A 22,931-nucleotide genomic window follows, 5' to 3' on the forward strand; every position below is an offset into this window, starting at 1 on the left:
CTGTAAATGTACGTATTTGTATGTGAATAGGGCCCTCCCTGTGTGTTTTGCTACGTCAATATTTGTGTTAGGCACTTTTGTTTTCTTTCAGTTTTGGAGCGTTATACCATCTGTTATGGCCTAAAAGGCCACCCTCTTAAGATTAGGACTCTGCAGGACCGGTAATGGTTAGCATTTTAGACTTGACCTTGGTCTGCAGTGATCAGTATATACTGTTTTAATTTCTGGAGTTATCTTGCAACCCTCCACCCTTTCACACTGACCTGCGTGAGCAGTTGACTTCATGTATAGATTTAGAGTAGGAATGAAGAAATCTGTTTACTCCTATTAAAATGTTCGTTTGTTTTACCGTTAACAGATATGGACAATAAAAAAAAAAAACAATCCTACCTTCACTTCACAGCACTGTACGAACCATTGTCTAAGTAAGAGTCGGTGGGAAGCATTGGAGGAAATTGTGAGCATTTAGTTAAAAACCATGACGAGTCCATTGAGCAACAATAAAAGTGAAGCCCGGGATAGACCGCTTGCCACCAGTTATTCAAAATACTTCTCTTCAAAAAGCCTACATTATTTTCTTCCTCAAATTGCCCCCCCCCCCCCCCCCAAAAAAAAACCAATAGGATTGCGACTATTTCTGTGTTAAGCTTTCTCTTTGGTTAAGTGTCAAACGTCCCAAGGTATCCTGAGGCCAACTAACCTCTGCAAGGTAGGGAACGTGGGGCCGGTCACCCATGCCAGCTCCGAAAGGAGCAGACAGGACTGGAGAGCAGCCTGCACTGCCAGAAGAGCTGGTCTAACGACCGTGTGTGGACTGGGTTTTCTAGCTGTTTGTGGCCTTGGTTTTATGGCCTGGTGGGCCGGTTTCTAATGTTGATTTTTTGCAAACATTGCCTGTAGCAAACACAACATCACGCAGTCTCCCGTCACTTGTAACACACACATACAACGTGTGTGTGTGTGTGTGTGTGTGTAAAAGTTCAAAGTGCACCCTGACTTGCAATTGTGGTTCCCTTTTTACGCAGTCTGATTTGTTAATGGGGGCCATTTTTAGGTTTCGCTCTCGCAGCTTGTGAAATCTTGTGTTTCATATATCTTAAAAGGGGGTTCTTTTCAGTTCCCAATACTGAATTACTTTGTTTATTTGCTTTTGTGTGGAATTTTTTTTTTTTTTTTTTTTTTTTACAACTTCCCCCTACTGGCTGCACACATTCACAATACTTCTACTAAAGCTGTTCACACTGTTTAAGCCCTATTTACTGTTCAGATAAGATCTCTTCCCATGGAAGACAGACCGCTTCTAACAGCTTGATTTTCATTACTTAGTTGTGTAAAGCTGCTGCTTTACCCGTAGAAGATTGTGGCATTTCCTGTTCCTGCCTCAGTACATTTCTTTGCACTTTGTAGGCATTATCTGATTGTGTTTTTTTCTTTCTTCTTTTTTTTCTTCAAGTGAATCTATTTTGTCATTGTGATCAAAGCGTAAATGTTGTATTAAACATCGGATGTTAAAATAAATCTAATCTACAAGAGCTGTGCTATATTTTACTACTAAAAAGGCAGCTACAAGTGCAGTTAGATTGCAGACAACAGTCATGATTTGAATGGTGCGGCAGGTACAGTGGTACCACGGCTAAAAGCTCTAAGGACCCCTCTAAATGCAGACTATTGCTAAATTTTACTACCAAACAGGCAGTCACAAGTGCAGTGCTCTAGCAGGCACTGGAGCCATGATTTCAAGGGTGGTGCAGTGGCACCAGGCCCAACATTTGTCAGAACTCCTCTAAACACATTAAATTGGTATTGCATTAATTAATTCTATTATATCCTTCTTTCATTGTTCAAGATTTTGCTATTACTTACCCGAACTATACCACTAGTAATCGCACAATATATTGCCTTTTTGTACATAAACAAGTCATAACGTTTTAACAGACTTTCTATAGCTTATATTGTACAACTAGTCCGCAAGCTCCAACTTAAACTAAAAACAGTTTATTATTAATCACCTAGGCAAAACATATTGTATTTACCAAAGCTTGTTTTGGGTTGCAGGCCTATTTTCTGTCCTAGCCAGACACTGGAAGCAATTCTCGGACTGCCTTTATACCAAACTAGCTATGGTGCTCCTTGTTTCACAAGTGGGTTTATATATTCATTGGAAAAAAGTATAATGTTTATGGTTCAGCAAACACAAACCTTTATTATGCTATGCCACGTGGATGCACGTCATAACTCTCACCACCTGCCATCCCCAGTGCACTGCTTTGTTAGTGATGCGAACGTCCTGTTCTGTTAACAACAAAACATGACTGGTGGTGTGGGTTGTGGTGTGCTTTGTGTTGCATATTATATTATAACTGGCGAGTTCCAAAGCAATTTATACTTTTTTTTCCATTTTTTTTTTCAGTGCATTTCTAGGAGTTTATATAACTGCAATAGCATGCAATTTCTAGTAGCCGTGCAGGATGAGCTATCTTTAAAGTTCTACAAGAGCCTTGGTGCTTCAGGCCTGTCCAGTGAGGAAGGATGGCACTTCTTTAACCCCTTAGACGCTGGTGACGGAACCAGTCCGTCACCAGCCACGGGTGGGCTGTGCTAATGATGGAGTGGTTCCGTCACGGCCCCGCCTGCGCGGCATTAATTCCACACCTGAGCTGAGCGTTCCATTGAGCGGGCGGGGCCGTGACGGAACCACTCAGTCACAGGAACAGCGCGCCCGTGGCTGGTGACGGAGTGGTTCCGTCACCAGCATGGCGGTGCCGCATGGTCCCCCAGCGCCGCGGCAGAATTGCCGCCGCGGCCAAGGGGTTAAAATTGAGAGGTATACCTGGCAGTGCCGCATGGCCCCCCAGCGCCGCGGCAGAATTACCGCCGCGGCCAAGGGGTTAAAATTGAGAGGTATACCTGGAGGTATATATATGTACCTGAGTAAATTGGCAACAGAGGAGTGAAGGTAATATAACAACGAGGCACCCTTTTAAACTTTGTTTTAGCTTTTAGTGAGGCAATGTAATATTCCCTTCACCTCCCATGTATTGACTCGCCACTCTACACTGCCATTGGCCTACAGCTGCGCTTTGCGGCGGCCCACTTGTGCACCCTACCAGGGCCTTTACCCAATACCGCCCTCTATTTTGCTTGTTCTTTTTAATAAAAAAATAAATCTCAATTGGAGATAAAGTACTGGAATTGATTTTTGATGACCTATAAGGATACAAATGAGGCTGATTATATTAAAAAAAAGATGTAAACACTGCAAATTCGTTTTTTCCCCCTTTTCTTACAATCTCTTTCCACACCTCTGGGTGTCACCTAGTACTCTCCTGGGATGAGACCTCTCATAGTGCCTCCACTTATCCATGGAATTTTTTTACACGATGCTACTAAATCAATTTTGACAAAATACCAGCTTGTGTGTTTTTTTTTTTAATTTCTTTTTTTCTGCCAACGTGGCTGGAATACTGCCTCTTTTTGAGGCGGGTGGGGGGCAAAAGCAACATGCAAGACATTGCTAGGGGAAGCAGCCCAGAGGTTGCGGTGGGTGAAAAGCAAAGTGGTGAGAGAAAGCAATGTGGTGCTGGCGGGAAAAGCACACAAGAGTGAGGGCGGAATACAGAGCATGGTGGCGTCGGGGAGAGAAATGCACAAGCGAGCTGACTGGAAAACACATGCTCTCTTGTGGAGTGCTTTCATAAAGGAATAACTTATTGCTTGGAATAAGTGCAGTGGAGGGACACTGGTAATACTCCATTCTCCTTGCGAGGGGCGAACACAATAAGAGCCGAAAGCCCACCCAAACTGATGAATAAAAAGCAAACGAATGAGCATAAACAAAGTCCACCAGTTGTAAGCAGTGAGTGGACTGTAAGCGAACTATGTCTTGCAGCAGATGGCAGACCTACTACTCGCTGTTTTAGTAGGCGAGGCCAAAAAAGCATAATCTTGGGGCAGTGAGCAATACAGCCTTGTGGTGAAGTTGAAGATGGCAACAAAATTGACACTGACATACCGAGGAATCGGTGGCATCTCAAAGAGGCAAGATGAGTCCCCAAGAAGGCTGTTTAAGGCCCACATCTTTCGACCTAATCCCAGATACTCCTGAGAACGTAGGCAACCTCTGGCAGCTGCAACTCAGAAGGGATTGCTAGTGGCCACTAGAAGTGTCCTCAAAAAATGACCAGTGTAAATCTCTTTGCATCCGGTTCCACTATGCCGAACAGTCCTCTCCATTCAAGACCACCATCCAGTCCTTCATCTTTGGGACTCTTCACCAACCGCAAACAGTCTCTGGACCAACATTTTTTCGTTTACATTACATTTTTTTTTTCTACTTGCTTAAAATGGATTTCCTTTTCATCAATTCCGTTCTCACAATACCGGTTTTGCATGCTTGCCATGATTGATGTTTTTATGCTGTGCTTGTTGCAAAGCAGTTAGTAAAACCGGTCTGTGTATTCTTTCATAAGGTCCCTGCGCCCCATACGAAGGGGAAGAGAGTGAGTCTCGTCCGTTAACCCTTTCAGTGCCTTGTGGACTTTATTTTCAGAAACTTTAGATTTTTTTTTCATCAGTGCTGATAACCTTTTACACCCATGGATCGCGTTGGCTGGCTTGCTGACTGCTTTCTGGCCTTTGTCTGGTGTCCCAGTGCAGCTATTGGAAACAATTTATACATAGGTGGATTTTGGCTCTGCTCGGAGAAGTATTTCTCACCTTTTGTATCTCAAAAGTACACCAAATCTGCAGTCATTAAATTCCTTAGCTCATAGATGCTTTGTTCTCAAAGTAAGTTTTTAAAAAACCAAGCATTTGCAATGCAATAGGTCTCGCATTAGGAAAGTTTGAGGAATTGATATTGTAAATTACAAATATTTTATGTGTTGGTTTTGAAAATAGCGAAATTAATAGCTTTGGCATTTACAATGCCAATTGTTTTAACTTTTGCAAACGTGACACCTATAGCATTTGTAATGCAATATGTGTTGTATTTACATGACTTAGATGTATTAATATTACAAATAACAATGGCTTTTATTTTTTAATATGAATACTTAAAGAAAAGTTATTGTAATTTATAATGGCATTAGCTTAAACTTTTTTAAATAACTTTTGGGAAGATTATGTTCAGTGTATTTTATTGTGATGAAAATCCAAGACCAGAAGTGAAATATTAACATCTTTTTGTGACATTTGTAATAAAGCTTGAAACATTGAGAGAACATATTAGAACCAGTTGTTGAATGGTTGCACAGAGTGATGCTGTGGCCTTCGGTGGTGCTGAGTGATGCTGTAGCCTTCGGTGGTGCTGAGTGATGCTGTGGCCTTCGGTGGTGCTGAGTGATGCTGTGGCCTTCGGTGGTGCTGAGTGATGCTGTGGCCTTCGGTGGTGCTGAGTGATGCTGTGGCCTTCGGTGGTGCTGAGTGATGCTGTGGCCTTCGGTGGTGCTGAGTGATGCTGTGGCCTTCGGTGGTGCTGAGTGATGCTGTGGCCTTCAGTGGCGTTGAGTGGTGCTGTGGCGTTGAGTGGTGCCACAGATGCAGAAGTAGTTTGACCAACGGGAGTCAAGAGTCACAAAAACAACACAATTAAAAGGAAAACAGACCAAGCACCCTCCCAGTAGAAAAAAAAGCATTGGCAAAGTCTGGTGTTGGCTGCCAGACTTATGACTTTGTCAATGCTTGTTTGGTGCTGTTGGGAAAGCTACTGGGCCCTCGTGAATTTAAAAGAAAACATTTTAAAAAGAAAATACGGCAGGGGTATAGACTCATAATCCAAAGATTAGAGCAAAGTTTAAATCTAGGGGGCTGGACACGATGGGATGTGTGGTTGGAGCAGACCATCTCAGCGATGCCAGGCCATGTACCACCCTGTTGCGCCAAGCCTGTGCACACACTGCACCCAGCATGAACCAAGATGTGTACTTTGTACTGTAGTATGGACCTTTAGGCAGGATGAGTGCTCAGTTCATCAGGAGACCCAGATTACTGTAGTTTACTGACACTGGATAATAGGTTATTAAACAATACGAAAAATCATGTGCTGAGCAGGAACGCTGTCAATCAACTCGTGCATTAAAGTAATGCATAGTCCAGGACACTTGGTATGCCTCAAACATGTAAAAGCCTCTGCTGGTGGTATTTTTACGTTTTTTTAAAAATACCACTTCATTTTAGTTTTTTAACTTTCTGGCTAAATATGAAGTTTGGAGGCCCACGGCCTCCTTTAAATTTCATCGGCCTTTCTTTTCCCCTCAACTTCATCAAGATAAAATATATTTTCTTTTACCTCACTCCTGTGTTAAAAATCTAGCTCTGGGCTACAGTAATATCTATACTGGACAGTCAAAAACAAAAGAAAATACAATGGCTTCTCTGTCCTAATTTGTATGCTTAGGTTGTTTGTCATCCATTGACTTTCTTACAGAACTTGTTTTTAACATTAAGAATGCCATAGCTATCCAACTCAAGACTTTTTATTTTGTAGCACCACATACAATATTTTATGTTCTATATTGAACCTTACCTTTTTTTCCTCTACTTAGTAGAGACATTTTTTTTTTTTAAGACTTTCAAGAAACGTTTTTAGGTTTTGACTAGACAGAGCATGCACTGTCTCATGAGACATGTTGCTTAAATATAGTGGGCTTAGAGCTCGCCCGTAGCTCACCATTTGTTAGCTTTAGCATAATTCTAATTTCCTCTGCTCCCGGTTGTCATGTCCTCTCTTTGTTTATGGCCCTCCTCCTGGAGCATGGGCCAAATACGTGTCCATCTACTGCTCCCATTTTTGGAGCTACTTTTATCTTTATGCTCAAGCGCTCCATATGAGTGCTTGCGTTTACAGGCCGTCTCCCATAGCCCTGTCCATGTTGCTGCTTTTCCCTCCCACTCCCCTGCATTCTATGCCACGCTGCTATATTCTGCACCACTCCATTCTATTCTGCACCATTCCACTCTACTCAGTACCCCTGCACTCTCACTGCTCTCCACCACTGCACTCTCTGCCACTGCCCTTTACACCATTCTAATCTACCCCACTGCACTCTCGGTCACTGCACTCTACAACACTACACTGCAGAGGGTGTTCCTCTTGTCCACCCTGCTGTGCCGGTAGCAAAATGAAATCATAAAATGGTCATTACCATTTTATTATAAAGTGCCAAAGCTTGCCCATCTAGTCTGACTGTGAAAGTGGGGGTGGGTTCAGTCTTGCTGATTGGCAACAGAAACGCCTCCGCCTAAAGTCTTAAACGCATGCCAGATTAGCCTGCTTTCTTGGGATAGCCAGCCTGACATGCGCACTTCAGATGGGTGGAGCGCAGAGACGCAGGCCCGAAGTCTCAAAAGAGCAGTGGGTTAGTCTGCTCCCTCGTTCCAATCTTGGTGCTCCTGTCATGCTGTGTAATATTATAAACTGCATGAGAGCAGCTCCTGGATTGGGTAGGTTAGTTAGCTCTGCTTTGAGACTCCACGTCGATCCATGTTCTCACGTGAAAACCCTCCCGCTGTGGTTCCTTCTTCAGACCACTGTGCCGTCCGGGGTGCTGTGTGTACCCACTATGGGACCCGACTGTGTTCACATCTGGTCCAGGCACCCGAGGCTCTCCAGCTTGGGTACATCCCCCCCCCCCCCCCTGCCTCTTTAAAGTACCTACAATGGTGGTCTTCTTGGCACAAGCCTGACATGCAATCACCCATTGAGACAAATGTGCTGTTGAGTGCTATAAACATGATGCACTGCCACCCTGCAAGCAGTGTAAATCACCTGATATGACCGTACACCCAGGAATGTGTTCAGCTGCAGCCTGGGACATATTCATATATTACTGACTGTCAAGCAGTATATGAACACACACTCGTTATCTCCCACAATCGAGTTTTTTTTTTTTTTTTACTCCGCGGCAGAAAGAAGGAACTGCCCTCCCCTTTTCTTTAGAACAGGCCGAAGCCTTGTAGCATCGAAAAGCTGCCTTGTTGGTCACCACTTGGGCACGAGTCGGGGGTCCATGTGGGTGGACGGCATCCCCCCACTTCTTTCACAGGGTGGATGCCGTCCACCCTGCCAAAAAGTTGGGCCCCACTAAAAAAGATAATGAATTCGTTCCGGTGTAATTTCCAAACACTGGGGCACATTCAGCAGTCCTGCAGTCATTGTCTGCTTTACAACAACTTGCAGGTGGGGACAGGGTTCTCTTATTTCTGATTCCTGCCGAGATACTCGGCCATAACAAAGACAGTGTCTCAAGGGTCACCAGGCCTCCTTTTGTTGGAGTTTCCTGGCTGACAGCAGTCAGGAGCCACACACCTGATGTAAATGCAACAGAGGGGAAACAATGGCTTGCACCTTGTTAGCACTTCACACATACTTGGGAGAGGCAGCTTTTCACTTTGTTCAGGCTCTGTTTAGGAGATTTGCATGCACTGTTAGAATGTCAGATGTGTTGATCATTCCCAGTATTTGCACAAAATAAATTGTATTTATATACGCTTATTACCCTTGCGTTTTAATAATTTAAATATCACTATTTCTTTTAAAGCACTATGGCTATAGAAAGCTTAACGCTGTCAAAAGGTAACATTGTTTTATATGTAGCGTACAAAAGTGTGAATCTTCTGCCTAAATCGGGAGGGTTTGCAAGTATAATCGAAATTTACTCATGATACACCTGCCAAACATATATGTGAGGGCTTAAGATCTGATAGCACTTATTGTGAAGCCAGTTACTGCGATGCTACGCGCTGCAATGCCACTTGCATACTGATTAACTAGGTTAGTCTCCCCCCCCCCCCCCCCACCCCCACACACACTTTATTTATGTATTTTATTTATGTATTTTATTTTAATTTATTTATTAGGACTTTTTCCCCTGGTCACCACTGATGTGCCTGGTGCTCTTAAAGACACTGTGCGGGCTCCGTGACTTCAAAAGTGCTTGGGGGCGTCAGGACCCTGCCAGTGTACCTCAAAGACTGAAGGAATTACCCATTCTCCTTCTCCTCCTCGTGCCAAGCCTCTAGTCCAGTGGGGTTCTCCTGTTTGTAGCCTCTCACTTTCTCTCTCTCTCTTCACTTCTCAAGTTTCTCCAGTGTTTTTTTCCTTATCTACCTCTGCTCTTTCTCTCATACCTCTCGTTTCCTACCATTGTCCTTCTTATCTTAGTAACTGTACTTCGTGCACTTTTTTCCCCCTTCTTCCTTTGTCACTCTTCTTCCCCCCCCCCCCTTTTTTTTTTGCGCTCTCGCTTTGCAGTGCCTCAGTCCTGTTTTACACCAAGTGGCAGAACTGATGTGGTCTTTCTCCCTTCTGTATAGACACCCTTGGCTTTTAGCGTTATCGTCCCTCTCTTTGCACCCCTTTATAACGGAGTTGTATCCCTTTCCTCTGCATTGATGTCCCCATGTAATCTTGATATCGCAGAACTGCCCTCTGTGTTGTACGTGTCTTTGCTCACTGATGCTTCAGAATAGACTCTTTTTTTTTTTTTAAACCTATTTATGCCCAGGCCCTTGTGATGTGGAGTTCATCCTGTTTTCCTCTTTGGGCGCCTATACATGCTCTTCACCCTGATATTACACTCCTTTCTTGGCACCTGTCCGTGCTGTGCACCCTCGTATCACCCTTTCTTGCCATACGTACTTCACCCCTGTATATCTTTCTGCTGCTCTGACACCCAGAGCCGTGAGAAGAAAGAGTTCCAAAGAATTTAATAACATGGAAAATCTCTCTGCACCCGTCACAAGGAACTAACCACGCAAGCCCTGCCCCTGCAGTGGATTCTGTGGGCACTGGAAGCACGAGCAGTGCACTCGGACCAGATACACCGAACAGCAATGGGGGAAACATTGCGCTGAATTTGAGGGGTGCGTGGATCGAGGGCTGCGTCCTTATCTGCACGCGGAGGAGGAAAGGCTGAGGAACATGGTGGAAGTGTACCTCTGCTACACTCCATACATTACACTATATGTGGTTTAGGGGTTTTAACCACATAGTCCTATTACCTCACTCACCTCAAGGTGTTTTTAGCAAGCTATGATTGAGTGCTCTGGAGCCAAGGCTGGGGGCACACCGAGATTTTCAGGGTGCCTGTCACTGAGTGACTGGGTCAAATAGTTCAGAATACATGGCCATTCAGTTTTTGGCCTCCCTGCAGAGCGCACAGGGCACTGGTCACGTATTGAGGTTGTATTGGTGAGTCTGTGCAAATGGGCACGATGGGGGTACACAGTTGTCAATATAATGACAAGGCGAAAGAAAATTCAGTGCTCGCTCACTAGTTAAGAGTCAATCCTAACTTTTCCGCCTCACCCTTTTCAGTTGTCACCATCCGACACTGCTACTCTGCACTACGCTACACCACTGTACTCTGTGCTATTCTACATCACTGCTTTCTACTTTACTGTGCGCCCCTGTACTGTGCTCCCCTGTACTCTATTCTTTGCCACTGCACTCTAGACCACTTTATGCCACTGCACTATACTCTGCACCACTGTACTCTAGACCACTTTATGCCACTGCACTATACTCTGCTCCGCTCCACTCTATTAAATTCTACTTTGCCACTCAGTGCCACTTTACGCCACTCTACCATATGCTGATCTACTGCATTCTATTTACTCTAGTCCACTCTACAGGACGCCATTTCACACCACTCTACGCCAAGGCTTTTCACTGTACGCCAAGCCACGCCGCACCAATTCACTCTACTACACGCTGCTGTACAACATGGCAAAGCCAATAGCTTTGGCGTATGTGTAACTTATTGGCTTTGCCAATGCTTCCTTAATACTTTTCTTGTACGTACATATTCTTCGTCTTTTCATTTTAGGCTTGCACGAATATAAAGTTTTCTAAAAAATGATGCATCTATCATTTTGAGCTGGAATGAGCATGTATTTCCACTGATGCTGGTATCCCTGAATGGTGACACTGAAATTATAACCAGATACCACATCTCCGCTGTAGGCATCGGATCCTATGGTGGGTCTCTTGGGTTATAAACTGAATGTAACATAGAAAATTTGTCTTGCGCCCACTAATTGCATTGTCTGTTGCACTTTATTATTACTGCACTTCATGGTACGTCTTTTGTCCACCATTTGGATAGATGAAAGGCAGAGTTGATCGTAGCAGAATTTCAACCTTTACTCTGCAGCTTACACACTGATCTGTGCTTCAGGTGTCTTAACCCACAGATTGCTGTTTTGCTAGTTCCAATAATGTTAACAGCTTGCCCTGCCACTTATAGCTGGGCTTTAAATAGTGGCATTTGCTGATTGAAAAGTGAAATGGTTTTCCAAGTCGATGGGTTTTGTCCTAAATTGTTTCTGTAATTTGTATTGGAGCTTTATTTGTGTAAATTTGTCTTCTGAGTGTACAATGTAGACACTGACTAATTTGCATTGTGGGAAAGGTGGTGTAAGGTTTGCTCACTTTAAGTCCGGGCGCTCTCACGCCACCTGTTCCTAATGCTATCCAGTCACGCCCACCTCCCAACTCTGTGAATGGCGCTTGACGGAGCAATGCTTGCCTTTCCCTGGGCAGTAGCTCTTGTTTTACCCTAATCAATGACGTAAAAAATCATTTATATATGTAGGGTGATCAACCGTCCGCAAATTTCAGACCATCCATAATTTGGACCTCACGTCCGTTGTCCGGGAGGATCCCTTTTACGGACGCCTTTTGTCCTTAATTTTGTGCCTTGCAGGTAGCAGAGCTCTTCCCCCCTGCAAGAGGCCTCAGCTTCCTGATGGGGCCGCCTCTCACTCCTCTGAGCACAAGAGCAGCCCCACGCCACCCATTGTCATTCTGTATGGGGCCGATTGTCACATACAGAATGATAATGGGCCAGTTTGAGCTGCTCCAACATGTGGTGGCCTCCACCTGCCTCGTTCTAGGGCAGGGCTTTCTGTTAGTTAGAAGAAATGTACAAAACTAATGTACAAAAACGCCCATGCAGCTATGTGCCAGTTCATGAAATTAAGCTGGTGAAAGAAGTTTAAAAGAGGTTATAGTTCTTAGTCATTTCAGAGCTGAATAATTTTTAATATTATATACAACAAAGCCGTAGTTGCTGCGTTTTTTTATTTATCCTATAATAGTCGTGGCTTGTTGTAGGTCTAATGTTACTGGATGCAATGATAGAAACCGCAAAATACCAGTCAGGCGGCACATTACGCTCAGCACATATTTTTAGCTTGGGTATTTTAAGCCAGGCCCTTAATTATATCAGACACGCCCCTTGGGGAGACCCCGTTTTTCATCCCACTTAAAGCCCTGGAAACGCCATCTCAGTCACCTCACGTCTTGGCACTGTGCATCATGCATGTCTCATGACTTTCAAGTTTTCAGATTGCCTATGTGCAGGGGCATAGTGAACCCTATACCCACCCCACCCTGTGCCTTCGGAACTACAGCCAGGGTCAAGTTCTTTATGGGCATCTTCTGTCTACAACTTGGTAAACAAAGACTCGGCTCATAATTGATGTGAACAGGTGGGTTAGTGAATAAGTGGATGGATGGATGGGTGCGTGAGTGGAAGGATGGATGAGGGTAAATGGATGGATGGATGGGTGGAAGGGTAGATGGGTGGATGGATCAGTAAAAGGATGGATGGAAGAGGGAAAGGGTGGATGATGGATGAGAGAAATGATGGATGATTGACTTGATAAGTGAGAGTGAATGAGTTGATGGATGAGTGAAAGGGTGGATGCAAGGACGGACAAGTTAGTGAAAGGGTTGATGGACAAAAGGGTGGATGGATGAGTGATGGGGTCAATTGATGGGTTCATGAGTGGATGAGTAAATGGATGACTGGGTGGATGGGTAGCCAAGTGAAAGGGGAATGGAGAAAGAGAGGAAGAATGGATAGATGAATGGCAGAATGGATGGGGGAATGAGTGCTTGGATGAGTGAAAAGAAGAATGTAAAGATGGACGAGTGAAAGCATGCCTAAATTAGTGAAAGGGAGGGTGGAGAGCTGGAAGGATGGATGGCTGGATGAGTGAGTGAAGTTGAATGGATGGATGAGTAAGTGAAAGGAGGGTAAATGGTTGGATGGATGAGTGAATGGTTCGCTTGGGTGAAAGGGTAAATGGTTGGATGGGTGGAAGAGTGGATGGATGAGTGAAAGGATGGATTGGGGCAAGGTTGGGTAGAGGATGGATGGATGACTGGATGATGGATAAGTCAAAGGATGGATGGATGGATGGAAGGATAGGTGATGGATAGGTTTGCAAATGGTAGCGAAGGTTTGGATACGGATGGGCACGCAGATGGAAGGACAGAATGAATGGTGAAAGACTGAATGATGCATGAAAGAATTAATAGATGACGAATGTAAATTTGAAATGGTGGCTATCGGGGGTTTGAAGGCAGGATGAATGGCTAGAACCTTGGACAAGAGAGCTCTTCTGGGGAGGGTTGTGATGACTGACTTTGCATTCTTGGTGCCATAAGTGCTCTAGTTTAAAGTGGGAGGTATTTAAATGTTCTGGGTACTCCCTTGCCTATGTGTTACTATTCTGTATTTGATGTGTGCTTATGTGTGGGATCTATACATAATGCATATGGCATTTTGAGTGACACCCAACAGCTACTTGAATGGTACACTAGTAATTGTAAATGTTTGCATGTTTGTTTTAGGTGTAAGGTGTTTTAGGGCGAGCCTCATAGTGCCACGAGCTGTGCTTGAGATGTATATTGTGTTTGTAGCAATAGGCAAGACCTAAAAAATAAACTATAATAGTTTATCAACAGTGCCTTCTTTAACTCCTTCCCTGCGCTGCGAATTCCGCTGCTGTGTGGGGGGCTAGGGGGTGAGCGCAACTCTTCGGTGCTCGTGACTGCTCCATGCCGTCATGAGTCACTGGCAGCGTGTGCTCATGACCGCGTGGTGCCGTCATGACCACGCCCACTCAGTAATTGCCCGCACAGGCAGGGAATTAGTGCCGCGTGGGCGGAACGGCAGCAGCATGAAGGCTCCACACCGTCATGAGCACACGCCTACCGTGACTCATGATGACGTGGAGCCGTCATGAGCACCCAAGGAGTTAAGAAAGCTGCATGGAAAAGCACCTTTGTGACTTCCGTCAGCTAGTGCATCTCTCTGCAAAGCCCCCATAAGCAAAGTCCGATTCCATATTTTAAGTTCCACTGGATGAAAAACCCATAAAGCGTTCCCTATAGTGGGTTCATCACAGCAATCCTCCCTTTAGTTAACCTATTCGTGCCGCGTTACGTCTCCCAATGGCGCTCTGATATGAGATGCTAGTAACAAAGTCTATCCGAGCAGATCTTCCTAACGACTTTTCTTGCCCAACAAGCCTGCTCAGGACCATGAGTTGTAAACAAAATATCAGACTGGACAACCCAGTGCAGTAACCATATAAATAATTATCATATGAAATACCACAAAAAGACCTGCACAGTTGCTCAAAGCTGCACGCATAAACGAGAAGTGCACAATTGTCACAACTTAATATAAACTTATTTTGACTTGTACTGAAGTGGTTGTCTGTTTACTGATTTATACTGTTGCGCAACTTCCTCTGTGTCTGTAAAACATACATATTTGTCCCTAAGTTTTGTCTTGAATTTTGACTTTGTCTTGAATTTTTACACTTACTGTCCTGAATTTGCACCCATGCCAGTAGATCACCCTGTATAAAGCATTCAGAATCCAGGTTTTCTTTAGAAAGGATTTTCATTGTACGTTTATTTTTATATTCAAGTATGACATGACCTGTATTACTATAACCCCAGTGGCTGCTTAGTAAGATTGAATATGTTACTAATGTAAATTTGTAAAATTTGATCAACTGTTTGGTGCTGAATTTTAAAGCGCTCTGACACCCAGGAATGGGTCACGTTGGTGCTACAGGAGACACTAAAAATAAATTAATAAATATGGGACCCACCTCAAACACAATTTGCTTCTGGGGAGAACATTGGTGTTCATTTCCAAACTCTGAGATTCATTTAATCAATTGTGGAACTAAGAAAGAGACTTGGTGGTGGTCTGTGCATGTAAATTGTCTGATCAAGTCTAGGCTGGGTTTGTATTCACCAGGCGAGCTGTCTCGAGACCTGCTCCGGCCATGGTCCTTATTAAGACTGATTTACCTGCACTTGTGCCACTACGCATACGTTACTTTGCTCGTGAGTGTTATTGTTTGACTGATTCTACATACAAGAGCATTGTACACACACTGCAACACTAATGCCAGGTCCCTTCTGAGCTTTAGAAAAAGCTTGAAAACTTGGTTGTTTCAGTGAGGGGTGCTATGTAGGGATGCCTACGGTCCTTAGCGCCGAGACACCTTTTTTGGTATTTGTGAGCTTTATAAATAACATTAACATTGTGTGCACAAGACAGGTAGGCAGCTCATTTTTATAGTTTTAAAAACAAAACTTCGAACTCTAACTTTGGAAAATAGGAGTTCTTGATTTAGAGGCCTATAATCCGTTGGTGTGCGTTTTAGCAAATGATGTATTTTTCACTTCACTCCATCTTGTGAAGATCAGAATGCAGTTTTCTCTAGCCTCCCCTTCACTCCTATCCTTACTTTGTATGTTTAGTCAATGTTTCCCTTGGAATTACATTGCTTTCTCCTCTTTTTTTTTTTTTTTTTTTTTTTTTTTCTTCTTCTGTTTCCGTTGATTGTTCAGTGTTCTCCATACAGAAAAGGTTGGAGACCCCTGTGCTAGGTTGGCGATGCTGCAGTGTAGGGTTAAAGGGGGACATTCGAAGCTGGATATAGGGATTCCAGCTCCTAATGATAGCTCAGGGTGGTTTGTTTCCTGAGCCGTCATACCCACCCAACAGAGGCAGAACATGAAATATTAAAAATCAGTTTCTCATTATTTGGGCCCAGAGGTCTCTGGCTCCAGTAATCAACATAATTAAAAGTTTAGGACTTGTACCTCAATGATTCTTCTGATGTGAGACTCCAGTCAAGAGGCCAGGGATGCTGGCTATGAGCAAGGTTGTGTCAAAGTGTGAGATTCCCTTCAAAGTAGTTAGACTTGTTTTGTCTGTTTTTGCTTTTCAATGGTCTTGTTTTACATGTGTCCGTCTCTGTAATAGGAGGATATTCTGGTAAAATGCAAAAATACTTATTGTAATATGCAAATTTTAGAAGCAAAGCAGCAGCAGCTGTTATTACATTGCATTGTTTCCACAGAGGTCCTTGTTGTGATAATGATGCCGGTGTCTGGGTAAATGTGCTGTGCTTTGTGTTTATAGCCCCTAAAATAATCCCTTTTCTCTTCATTTACATTGCAGATCTATTTGAATAACTAACCTGAAGTTTACCATTAACCCTACACCATGGCAACGGTAAGTCAGGGCGCAACCCCGTGCCAGGAGGATACCGCATCACCGTTGGGTGGTACATATTGATAATCCATGTATTGTTTGCAGATGATAAGAGACCGTTCGGTTCGTGCACCCTAGAACCTGGCACTTGTCTCTTAAGTATTCGGATAACGTGTATCTGCAACCGATTAGTGTACAATACATTTTTATGACCACCACTTCCTGATAAATATTCTAAAAGGAAAAAAAAGGTACTTCCCCACAGCAAAGAACCTGAAGGTGCCCAGTCCTAGTAACTAAAAAAAAATTCTTTTTTTTTTTTTTTTTAAATTACATTTTTAAGGACTATTTTGATAAGGACTATAACTTGCCTTCTTGCTAGCATGTGGCTTGCGAGTTCATACACCATGTTGGAAATGCACATACCTATTGCATCAAACGTGGCGTATTTTGAAGCTCCACATGTTTCTTAAAACGTACGCTTTTAATTGTTCGTGTATCGCATTAATTTGAAAACTTGTGCCATTGCAATGTGTTTTTAGTGGTGGTTTCATCTCTTGAGTCAAACATCACTGTGGTGGCCTGTGTAAAGAAGGTATGTGGTCTGTTCTGTCACAAGTGTGTCATGTTATTGTGTCCAGTGTGTTCCCTGCTTGGGTAAGAATGTGAGATGCGCTGTGTTCTTTAGCACACCGGTTTCACCTCTGAAGCATGCAATAGTGGTTTTTTTTTTTTTTTTTTTTTTTTGGCCGGGGGGGGTGGGGCCGTCGCTAGGGGAACAGGTAGGTTACCTGTGCTTCTCGTGGTAGCTGAAACTTCAGCATCTGGAGTTAAAAGTTCCCAAGATGAACCTGTCAGCGAGTACTTAATCAAGCATGCATCTTGCAGCGCAATGAACGTATTCCTCAAATGCCATTCTCTGGATTCAAAATATAATACTAAGCTATGAGGTGGCTCCAGTGGTGGACAGAAGATTGACTGTCCAAGGGCATAGGCCCCTTTTTAAAATTTTTATTTATTTTTTTTACACGAGAAACCAACCCTGTGTGGTGACTGCCTGTTTCTCGGTGTAAAGGTTGCCCATCTCCCCATAACTGGGATCTCTTACTTATCCTCATGGGACATGGGTGCAACGGATGTATTTCTGCATGTTTCACTGTGACCCAGTGAGTGGAGGTATTTGTTTCAAATATCGTGCGTATAGGTGCACAAGATCATGGTCTCCGTACTGGCTGCCCTTTTATCCATGTAGGCAAGGACCGCCTGTGCTCGGGGGACCTCGTTCCTAAAAACAGTTTTGCATGTTGGGATGGGATAATTGGGAGGCTACCCATCCCTTTCTTTGGTCTGTCTAGATTTCCCCTACTAGAGTGAACCCTGCTTTCCTTCTCCTTCTGTGTTAGTGTCCCAGACATAAGGTGACATCACCTGGCGTCTGATCTGAAGTAAGAACGGTTGTCACTGTCTTGAAACGCCTGCGGATGTCTTCTTGGAAGATGGGGACAAGGGGCGATCCATCCCTACATGAGAAGCTTATTACTGATGTGGACAAGTCAAGTTGACCCCTGGAGCTGTGAATTCATACACCAGCAGCTCGTAAACAGCAGGGCTAGTGTATTTCTGACTCCGGGCTGGTCACATGCTCCATGGCGGAGTATTCTCTGCATGGGCAAATCCCCTTGTCGACCCTGCCACCGCAGCTGCGGTACTTTCCTTAGTGTTCCAGAGTGGTCTGTGCTCCTGAGGAAGGGGCTGTCATTGACCAGTGGCACTTCTCAAGTGACTGAAGTAATCCTTGTGAAGTAGTCATGGCACTTGCCCATACGTGCTGGAACACTTAGTGCTGCTGAAGAAGAGACCAGTGAAGCTTTGGCGCTCACCCAAGTCTGACTGGTGAACAGACTGTGGCCGGCCCCTTGTACCGGTCAACCATGCGTCTGTGTAGACTACGCCACTGCAAGGGGAAGCTTATTGATCAATGTGTGCCAAAGCAACTGAGTGACTAGTGCTGGTGGCATCCTCCGCAGCACGTCAAAGCTACCCATTCGCCAAGCCCGAGCCTGTACCTGCCAGAGGACTGCATTAATGCCTCTTCCCAGGGAGGCCTAAGCCACTAACTCCCAAGACTCACCATCCTGAATAGAGTAAGTCCACCAGTGACCAAGAGGCCAACTTGTTACTAGCTTGGTCAGCCCAGAAGAGGGCTGCCGTGTATCCGGTGTGTATTGCTGCTACCCCTAGAACACTGCCGCGTGGCCTGCACCTGCCCTCCAGGAGTCCCATTACCAGGATAAGAGACTCAGTTATATTACAATGGGAAAGAGGGCTGCACCTTCACTTTTACTCACACCAGAGTACCCTAAGGTAATGGAGGAGGGTGGACTGGGGCACAGTGAGATGGAGGGACCTATTCACCTAGAAGTGCTAGCCTCAAACGTGGGTCCTGGGTATTTGATACTTTTATGTAGCATTGCATTTTAAAATGTTAGGTACTTTTTTTCATCAAAAGGGGCACTGGACTGGACAATCACATTAACCTCCCTGGGAAGCATTTGGCTGCTCACCGTCGCTACTCCTGGTAGTCCAGGGCTGAAAGGGTTGCATTTAGACCATTTTGCAGGAATAGTAGTACTGACCCTGATACTTGAGGCAAACTCCCCCAGTCCTGATGACTGTGGCCTAGTAGCACCTGGTTGCTCCATTGCCCCGTCAACCAGGTCTGACAGATGTGTACTTCATTAAATATCTTGTTATCAATCTGTGCATTTTATTCAAGATTCGGATTAATAAATGGGGCCATTTGTCATTAGAAATTGCATGGTTATGCAATCTAAAGGGTGTCACCTGAGCTATCTCTACCACCCAAGTAAGGCTGTCCTGTCATTCGGAACAGTGTTAAATAATTTGAATCATTGTATTTATGGGAAGAGCAAGTAATCATCTCAATTTCCATCTGTTTAAGGCCGGAACCAAAGGCAGCATCAAGCCCTATGCTTCCTTCAATGCTGCAGATGATGTACAGAAGTTGCGGAGCGCCATGAAGGGTGCCGGTAAGTACAAGAGAATTCACAGTTTAGCATTGATCATTGCAGAAGGCCTTCTTCCGTGTTGAAAGGGAGAAACATTTTTGGCAAATTAGTTTGAAGCCAAGAATATTTTGTTTATTTGTCTGACTAGCAAATTTATGTGCAATAACCACCCCAATTCGCTGTGTGGGTAAACTTAAACGAGCAATGGCAAAGCCCATAGGTCTCTCCTATGCAAAAGCTATTGGCTTTGCCAATGTTTTACCCATGTTGTACACCCGCGTGCCTGCTGTTCATAATCGTTGAAAGTCAGTGGGGTGAAGTGGATTGGCATGGAGTGGTGTAGTGTTCTGGTGGGAGTTGAGTGTTGTGGAACAGAATTGAGTGGTATAAAGTGTCAATGTGGAATAGAGTAGAGTGATGTAGTGTTACGGCATGGTTAGTGTTGTGTAGTGATAGGAGCGGAATATATTGTTGCAGAGTTGTTTAGGAGTGGAATGGCATCGAGTGGAGTAGAGGGTTGTATAGTTGAGTGGCTTAGAGATGTGGAGCAGAGTGAAGTAGAGTGGAGTAGTAGAGTGTCAAAGTTGAGTTTAATGGAGTACAGCATCGTGAAGTGGTGTAGAGTGAAGTTGTGTAAAGTACAATAGTGTAGAGTAGATTGGCATAGAGCAAATTGGTTTTGAGTAAAGTGGTGTAGATTCCATTGGCATAGAGTACAGTGATGTAGGGTAGATTGTTGTAGAGTGAAGTGGCGTGGAGTGATGCAAGGTAGAGTGCAAAGGTGTTGAGTGGAATATAGTTGAGTGGTGTAGAATGCATTAGTGCAGTGTCCAGTGGCATAGAGTGGTGCAGAGTAAAGTGACAGTGCGATTCTATGGAGTAGATTATTCTGAAGTATAGTGGCATACAGTGAAGTGGGGCAGGGTAGATTGCCATAGAGTGCAGTGGTGTAGAGTGTGTTGGGTTTTGAGTACTGCAGAGTGGAATGATGCAGAGTGGAATAGATTGGAGTGAAATGGCGTAGAGTACACTGTTCCAGAGTAGAGTGCGATGGTGCAGAGTAGATTACAGTGGCTTATTGACATGACGGAGTGCAGTGGTGAAGGGTGCAGAGTAGTGTGGAGTAGAGTACATTGGCATAGAGTTGAGATGTGGCGTAGCGTTGAGTGGTGCACATTAGAGTACAGTGGCGTGAAGCGGTGCAGAGTAGAGCGGAGTTAGATAAAGTGAAATATGCATGGTCTGGTGATGCTCTGCTGTTACAGACCACACATCAATTGAAATTACTATTACATTTGCATAGACATACAGTTTTACTGATAAATGTATATAGCGCACAAACGATAATGTGTGAATGTCATCACCCAGTGTATTGATTTGTACTAATCCGTATTAAAATATGTTTCCTTTGTGCTTCACAATTACCTACACATGTGCTTCGTTTGTGCTGTCCATATTCTGAAATATCTGTGCACCTGATTTGCAGACATAACAATTTTTGGTTTGTGCTAGGAAAAAACCTCCCTGGAAGACAGTGACATTTGACCTCGGTCTTTGCATGCACAACTAATTTGACAAGATGATAATATTTAAAGGGCGGTTTACAAAAATTCAGTACTGGTGGAAGAATACAATAAACAGTAAATGGGTTTTGTAGATGGGAAGGGTTGAGCTCAAGCTGGACAGCCTAAAACAAAGCCAGCAAACAGAAAGCAAGCAAATGTGAGTCGAAAACCACAAAGTCAGTGGTAAGCAATGGGCGGAATGCATTCCCTAAAGAAGTTTTCCAATTGTCCCCAAGATGATACGTGTGTTCATTTAAAAAAATTGTTTTAGTTGCGATTTATGCAATTGTCAAGGCACATCGAAACAATACAGTTACAAGATAATAGTGTAGGGGATTATCCATTTCCAGTACGGAATCAAAGCATTAACATTGATAATTACCTAATCACAGGAAATCAATATTGCATGTAATCATGATGGAACAACAAAAAGTAGATCAGCAAAAGAGCAAGCAGCGGGCAAGTGCAGTAATATCCTTCAAAGAACCGTCACCCCTCGGTCCAAGTCCTCAAAACAGTGAGTGGGAGGGACATGGCACAGTAGAACGGCAAAAATGAAAAGGGAGTGGGGTAAACACCAGAGAGGGACGGGGAGGGAGAGGTCCACAAACTACATCAACAACCTCCGACTCATGATCCACGCCGCACTCAGACGGGTGTGTGTTCATGGTTGTGTCAAAGTAGTCCATCTGCAGCACCACCTCCGTTAAGCTATCTAATATGTCTGCCCATAGTTCAAAATCCTGTCCCGCATGATCATCCGTGCAGCCTGCCCGTAACTTCTTCTCCCCGCTACACCCCCTCCCACAAGTTGTCGTTAGCAAATCAGACAGCTGAGCTGTCTGGTAGGCTTCGACCAAAAAAAGGGTGGATTGTGAGGTTCGAGCAGTTCCTATGTGTAGTGTCCTGGTCAAGGCCTAAGGAGAGCCGACACAGGACACATGGATTGCAGTTGGTGGCGGTAACTAACCTGACCACGCCCAGCTCCCTGGGCCTTTTATTACTCAACTTGCGTGTCCACGCATACGCCTGGACTGAACCAACGACCCCTTACGCTCAAGGGGTAAACCATGCAATAACAGTGGGAGGGGGCGTGTGCTACAGTGGTACACCCCACTGGCAGCAACACTACATTCCTCCTTTACCTAGGGATAAAACAAACTGGAAAACACGATGGCACACGAAAGTCTATCTGGTCAGCGGAGGCGCTGTGACCGTTAACTCTGCTATGTTTGACAAAGTCCGCTAAATAGTCTTTGATGCAGTCTCTGAATTTACTGACAAAACCATAACATATCAGACACAAAATAGAACAGTCTTACTTTATTCTCGGCGGGGTCAGCCATCTGGATTGTTTCACCGCCAGCACTGGGCCACAAAGTCTCGGTACCTCTGGGAAGGTTTGGGGCACGGACGTAGGCTGTTTTCTGCTTGGCTGCGACCTTCTGCTGCGGCTGGGGGAGGTTCTTTTGCCTCTCTAGTCTCAGCGGCGCTGGGGACTTCAGTTGATCTTTCTGGCTCATTGTTGCTCGGGCGAGGCCACCTGTTAGGTGTGTCGTGGTGCTTGTTTCGGTTGGTCCGATGGTCTGCGCGGTGGGCACAGGTGCCAGTCATCCGGTTCCGGGCCTTCTCCTCTCTCGGGTACTTGCTTGAAAAACGAAACGTTTCTTGTGACTAGTTCCCCAGTTCTGATCGCCGTGATCATTGTTCCATTTACCTCGGTGACCCTCCAGGGGTCCAGCTCGAAAGGCAGGCGAAACTTCCCACCGGGATGGCGGTCTTTCACAAGAACTGTGTCTCCGACTTGAATGGGCCTGTCTGCGGCCCTCCGTCTTCGGGATGCTTCCTGGTTGTTCTTGGTGCGCTGTTCCATGGACCGGTTACTGGGGCTAGGGGCCAGCTCCCACATGGGGTGGTGCGGGATGGTGTCAGCAATAGCCCGGTTGAAGGAGAGTCTGTTCGGGGCGACTCCTGTAGTGCAGTGGGGGGTCTGGCGATATTCTCGGAGGAATTGGTAA

At 44.7% G+C, this 22,931-nt stretch overlaps 1 protein-coding gene across 3 annotated transcripts in view; it reads left to right on the forward strand.

Moving 5' to 3' along the window:
• Nucleotides 1-22,931, forward strand: part of ANXA4 (annexin A4) — a 145,988-nt gene that overhangs the window by 39,426 nt on the left and 83,631 nt on the right. For all 3 annotated transcript variants that reach the window (XR_013602492.1, XM_078666686.1, XM_078666687.1), the window contains exons 2-3: nucleotides 16,287-16,340; nucleotides 19,282-19,369. Coding sequence is in view for 2 of the 3 variants with exons in the window: in XM_078666686.1 (XP_078522812.1) it covers nucleotides 16,332-16,340; nucleotides 19,282-19,369 (97 nt within the window). In the remaining variant the exon portion in view is untranslated. The remainder of the gene's footprint in view (nucleotides 1-16,286; nucleotides 16,341-19,281; nucleotides 19,370-22,931) is intronic.

Source organism: Lissotriton helveticus, chromosome 11 (genome assembly GCF_964261635.1).
Source record: "Lissotriton helveticus chromosome 11, aLisHel1.1, whole genome shotgun sequence".
In the NCBI taxonomy this organism is placed as follows: domain Eukaryota; kingdom Metazoa; phylum Chordata; class Amphibia; order Caudata; family Salamandridae; genus Lissotriton; species Lissotriton helveticus.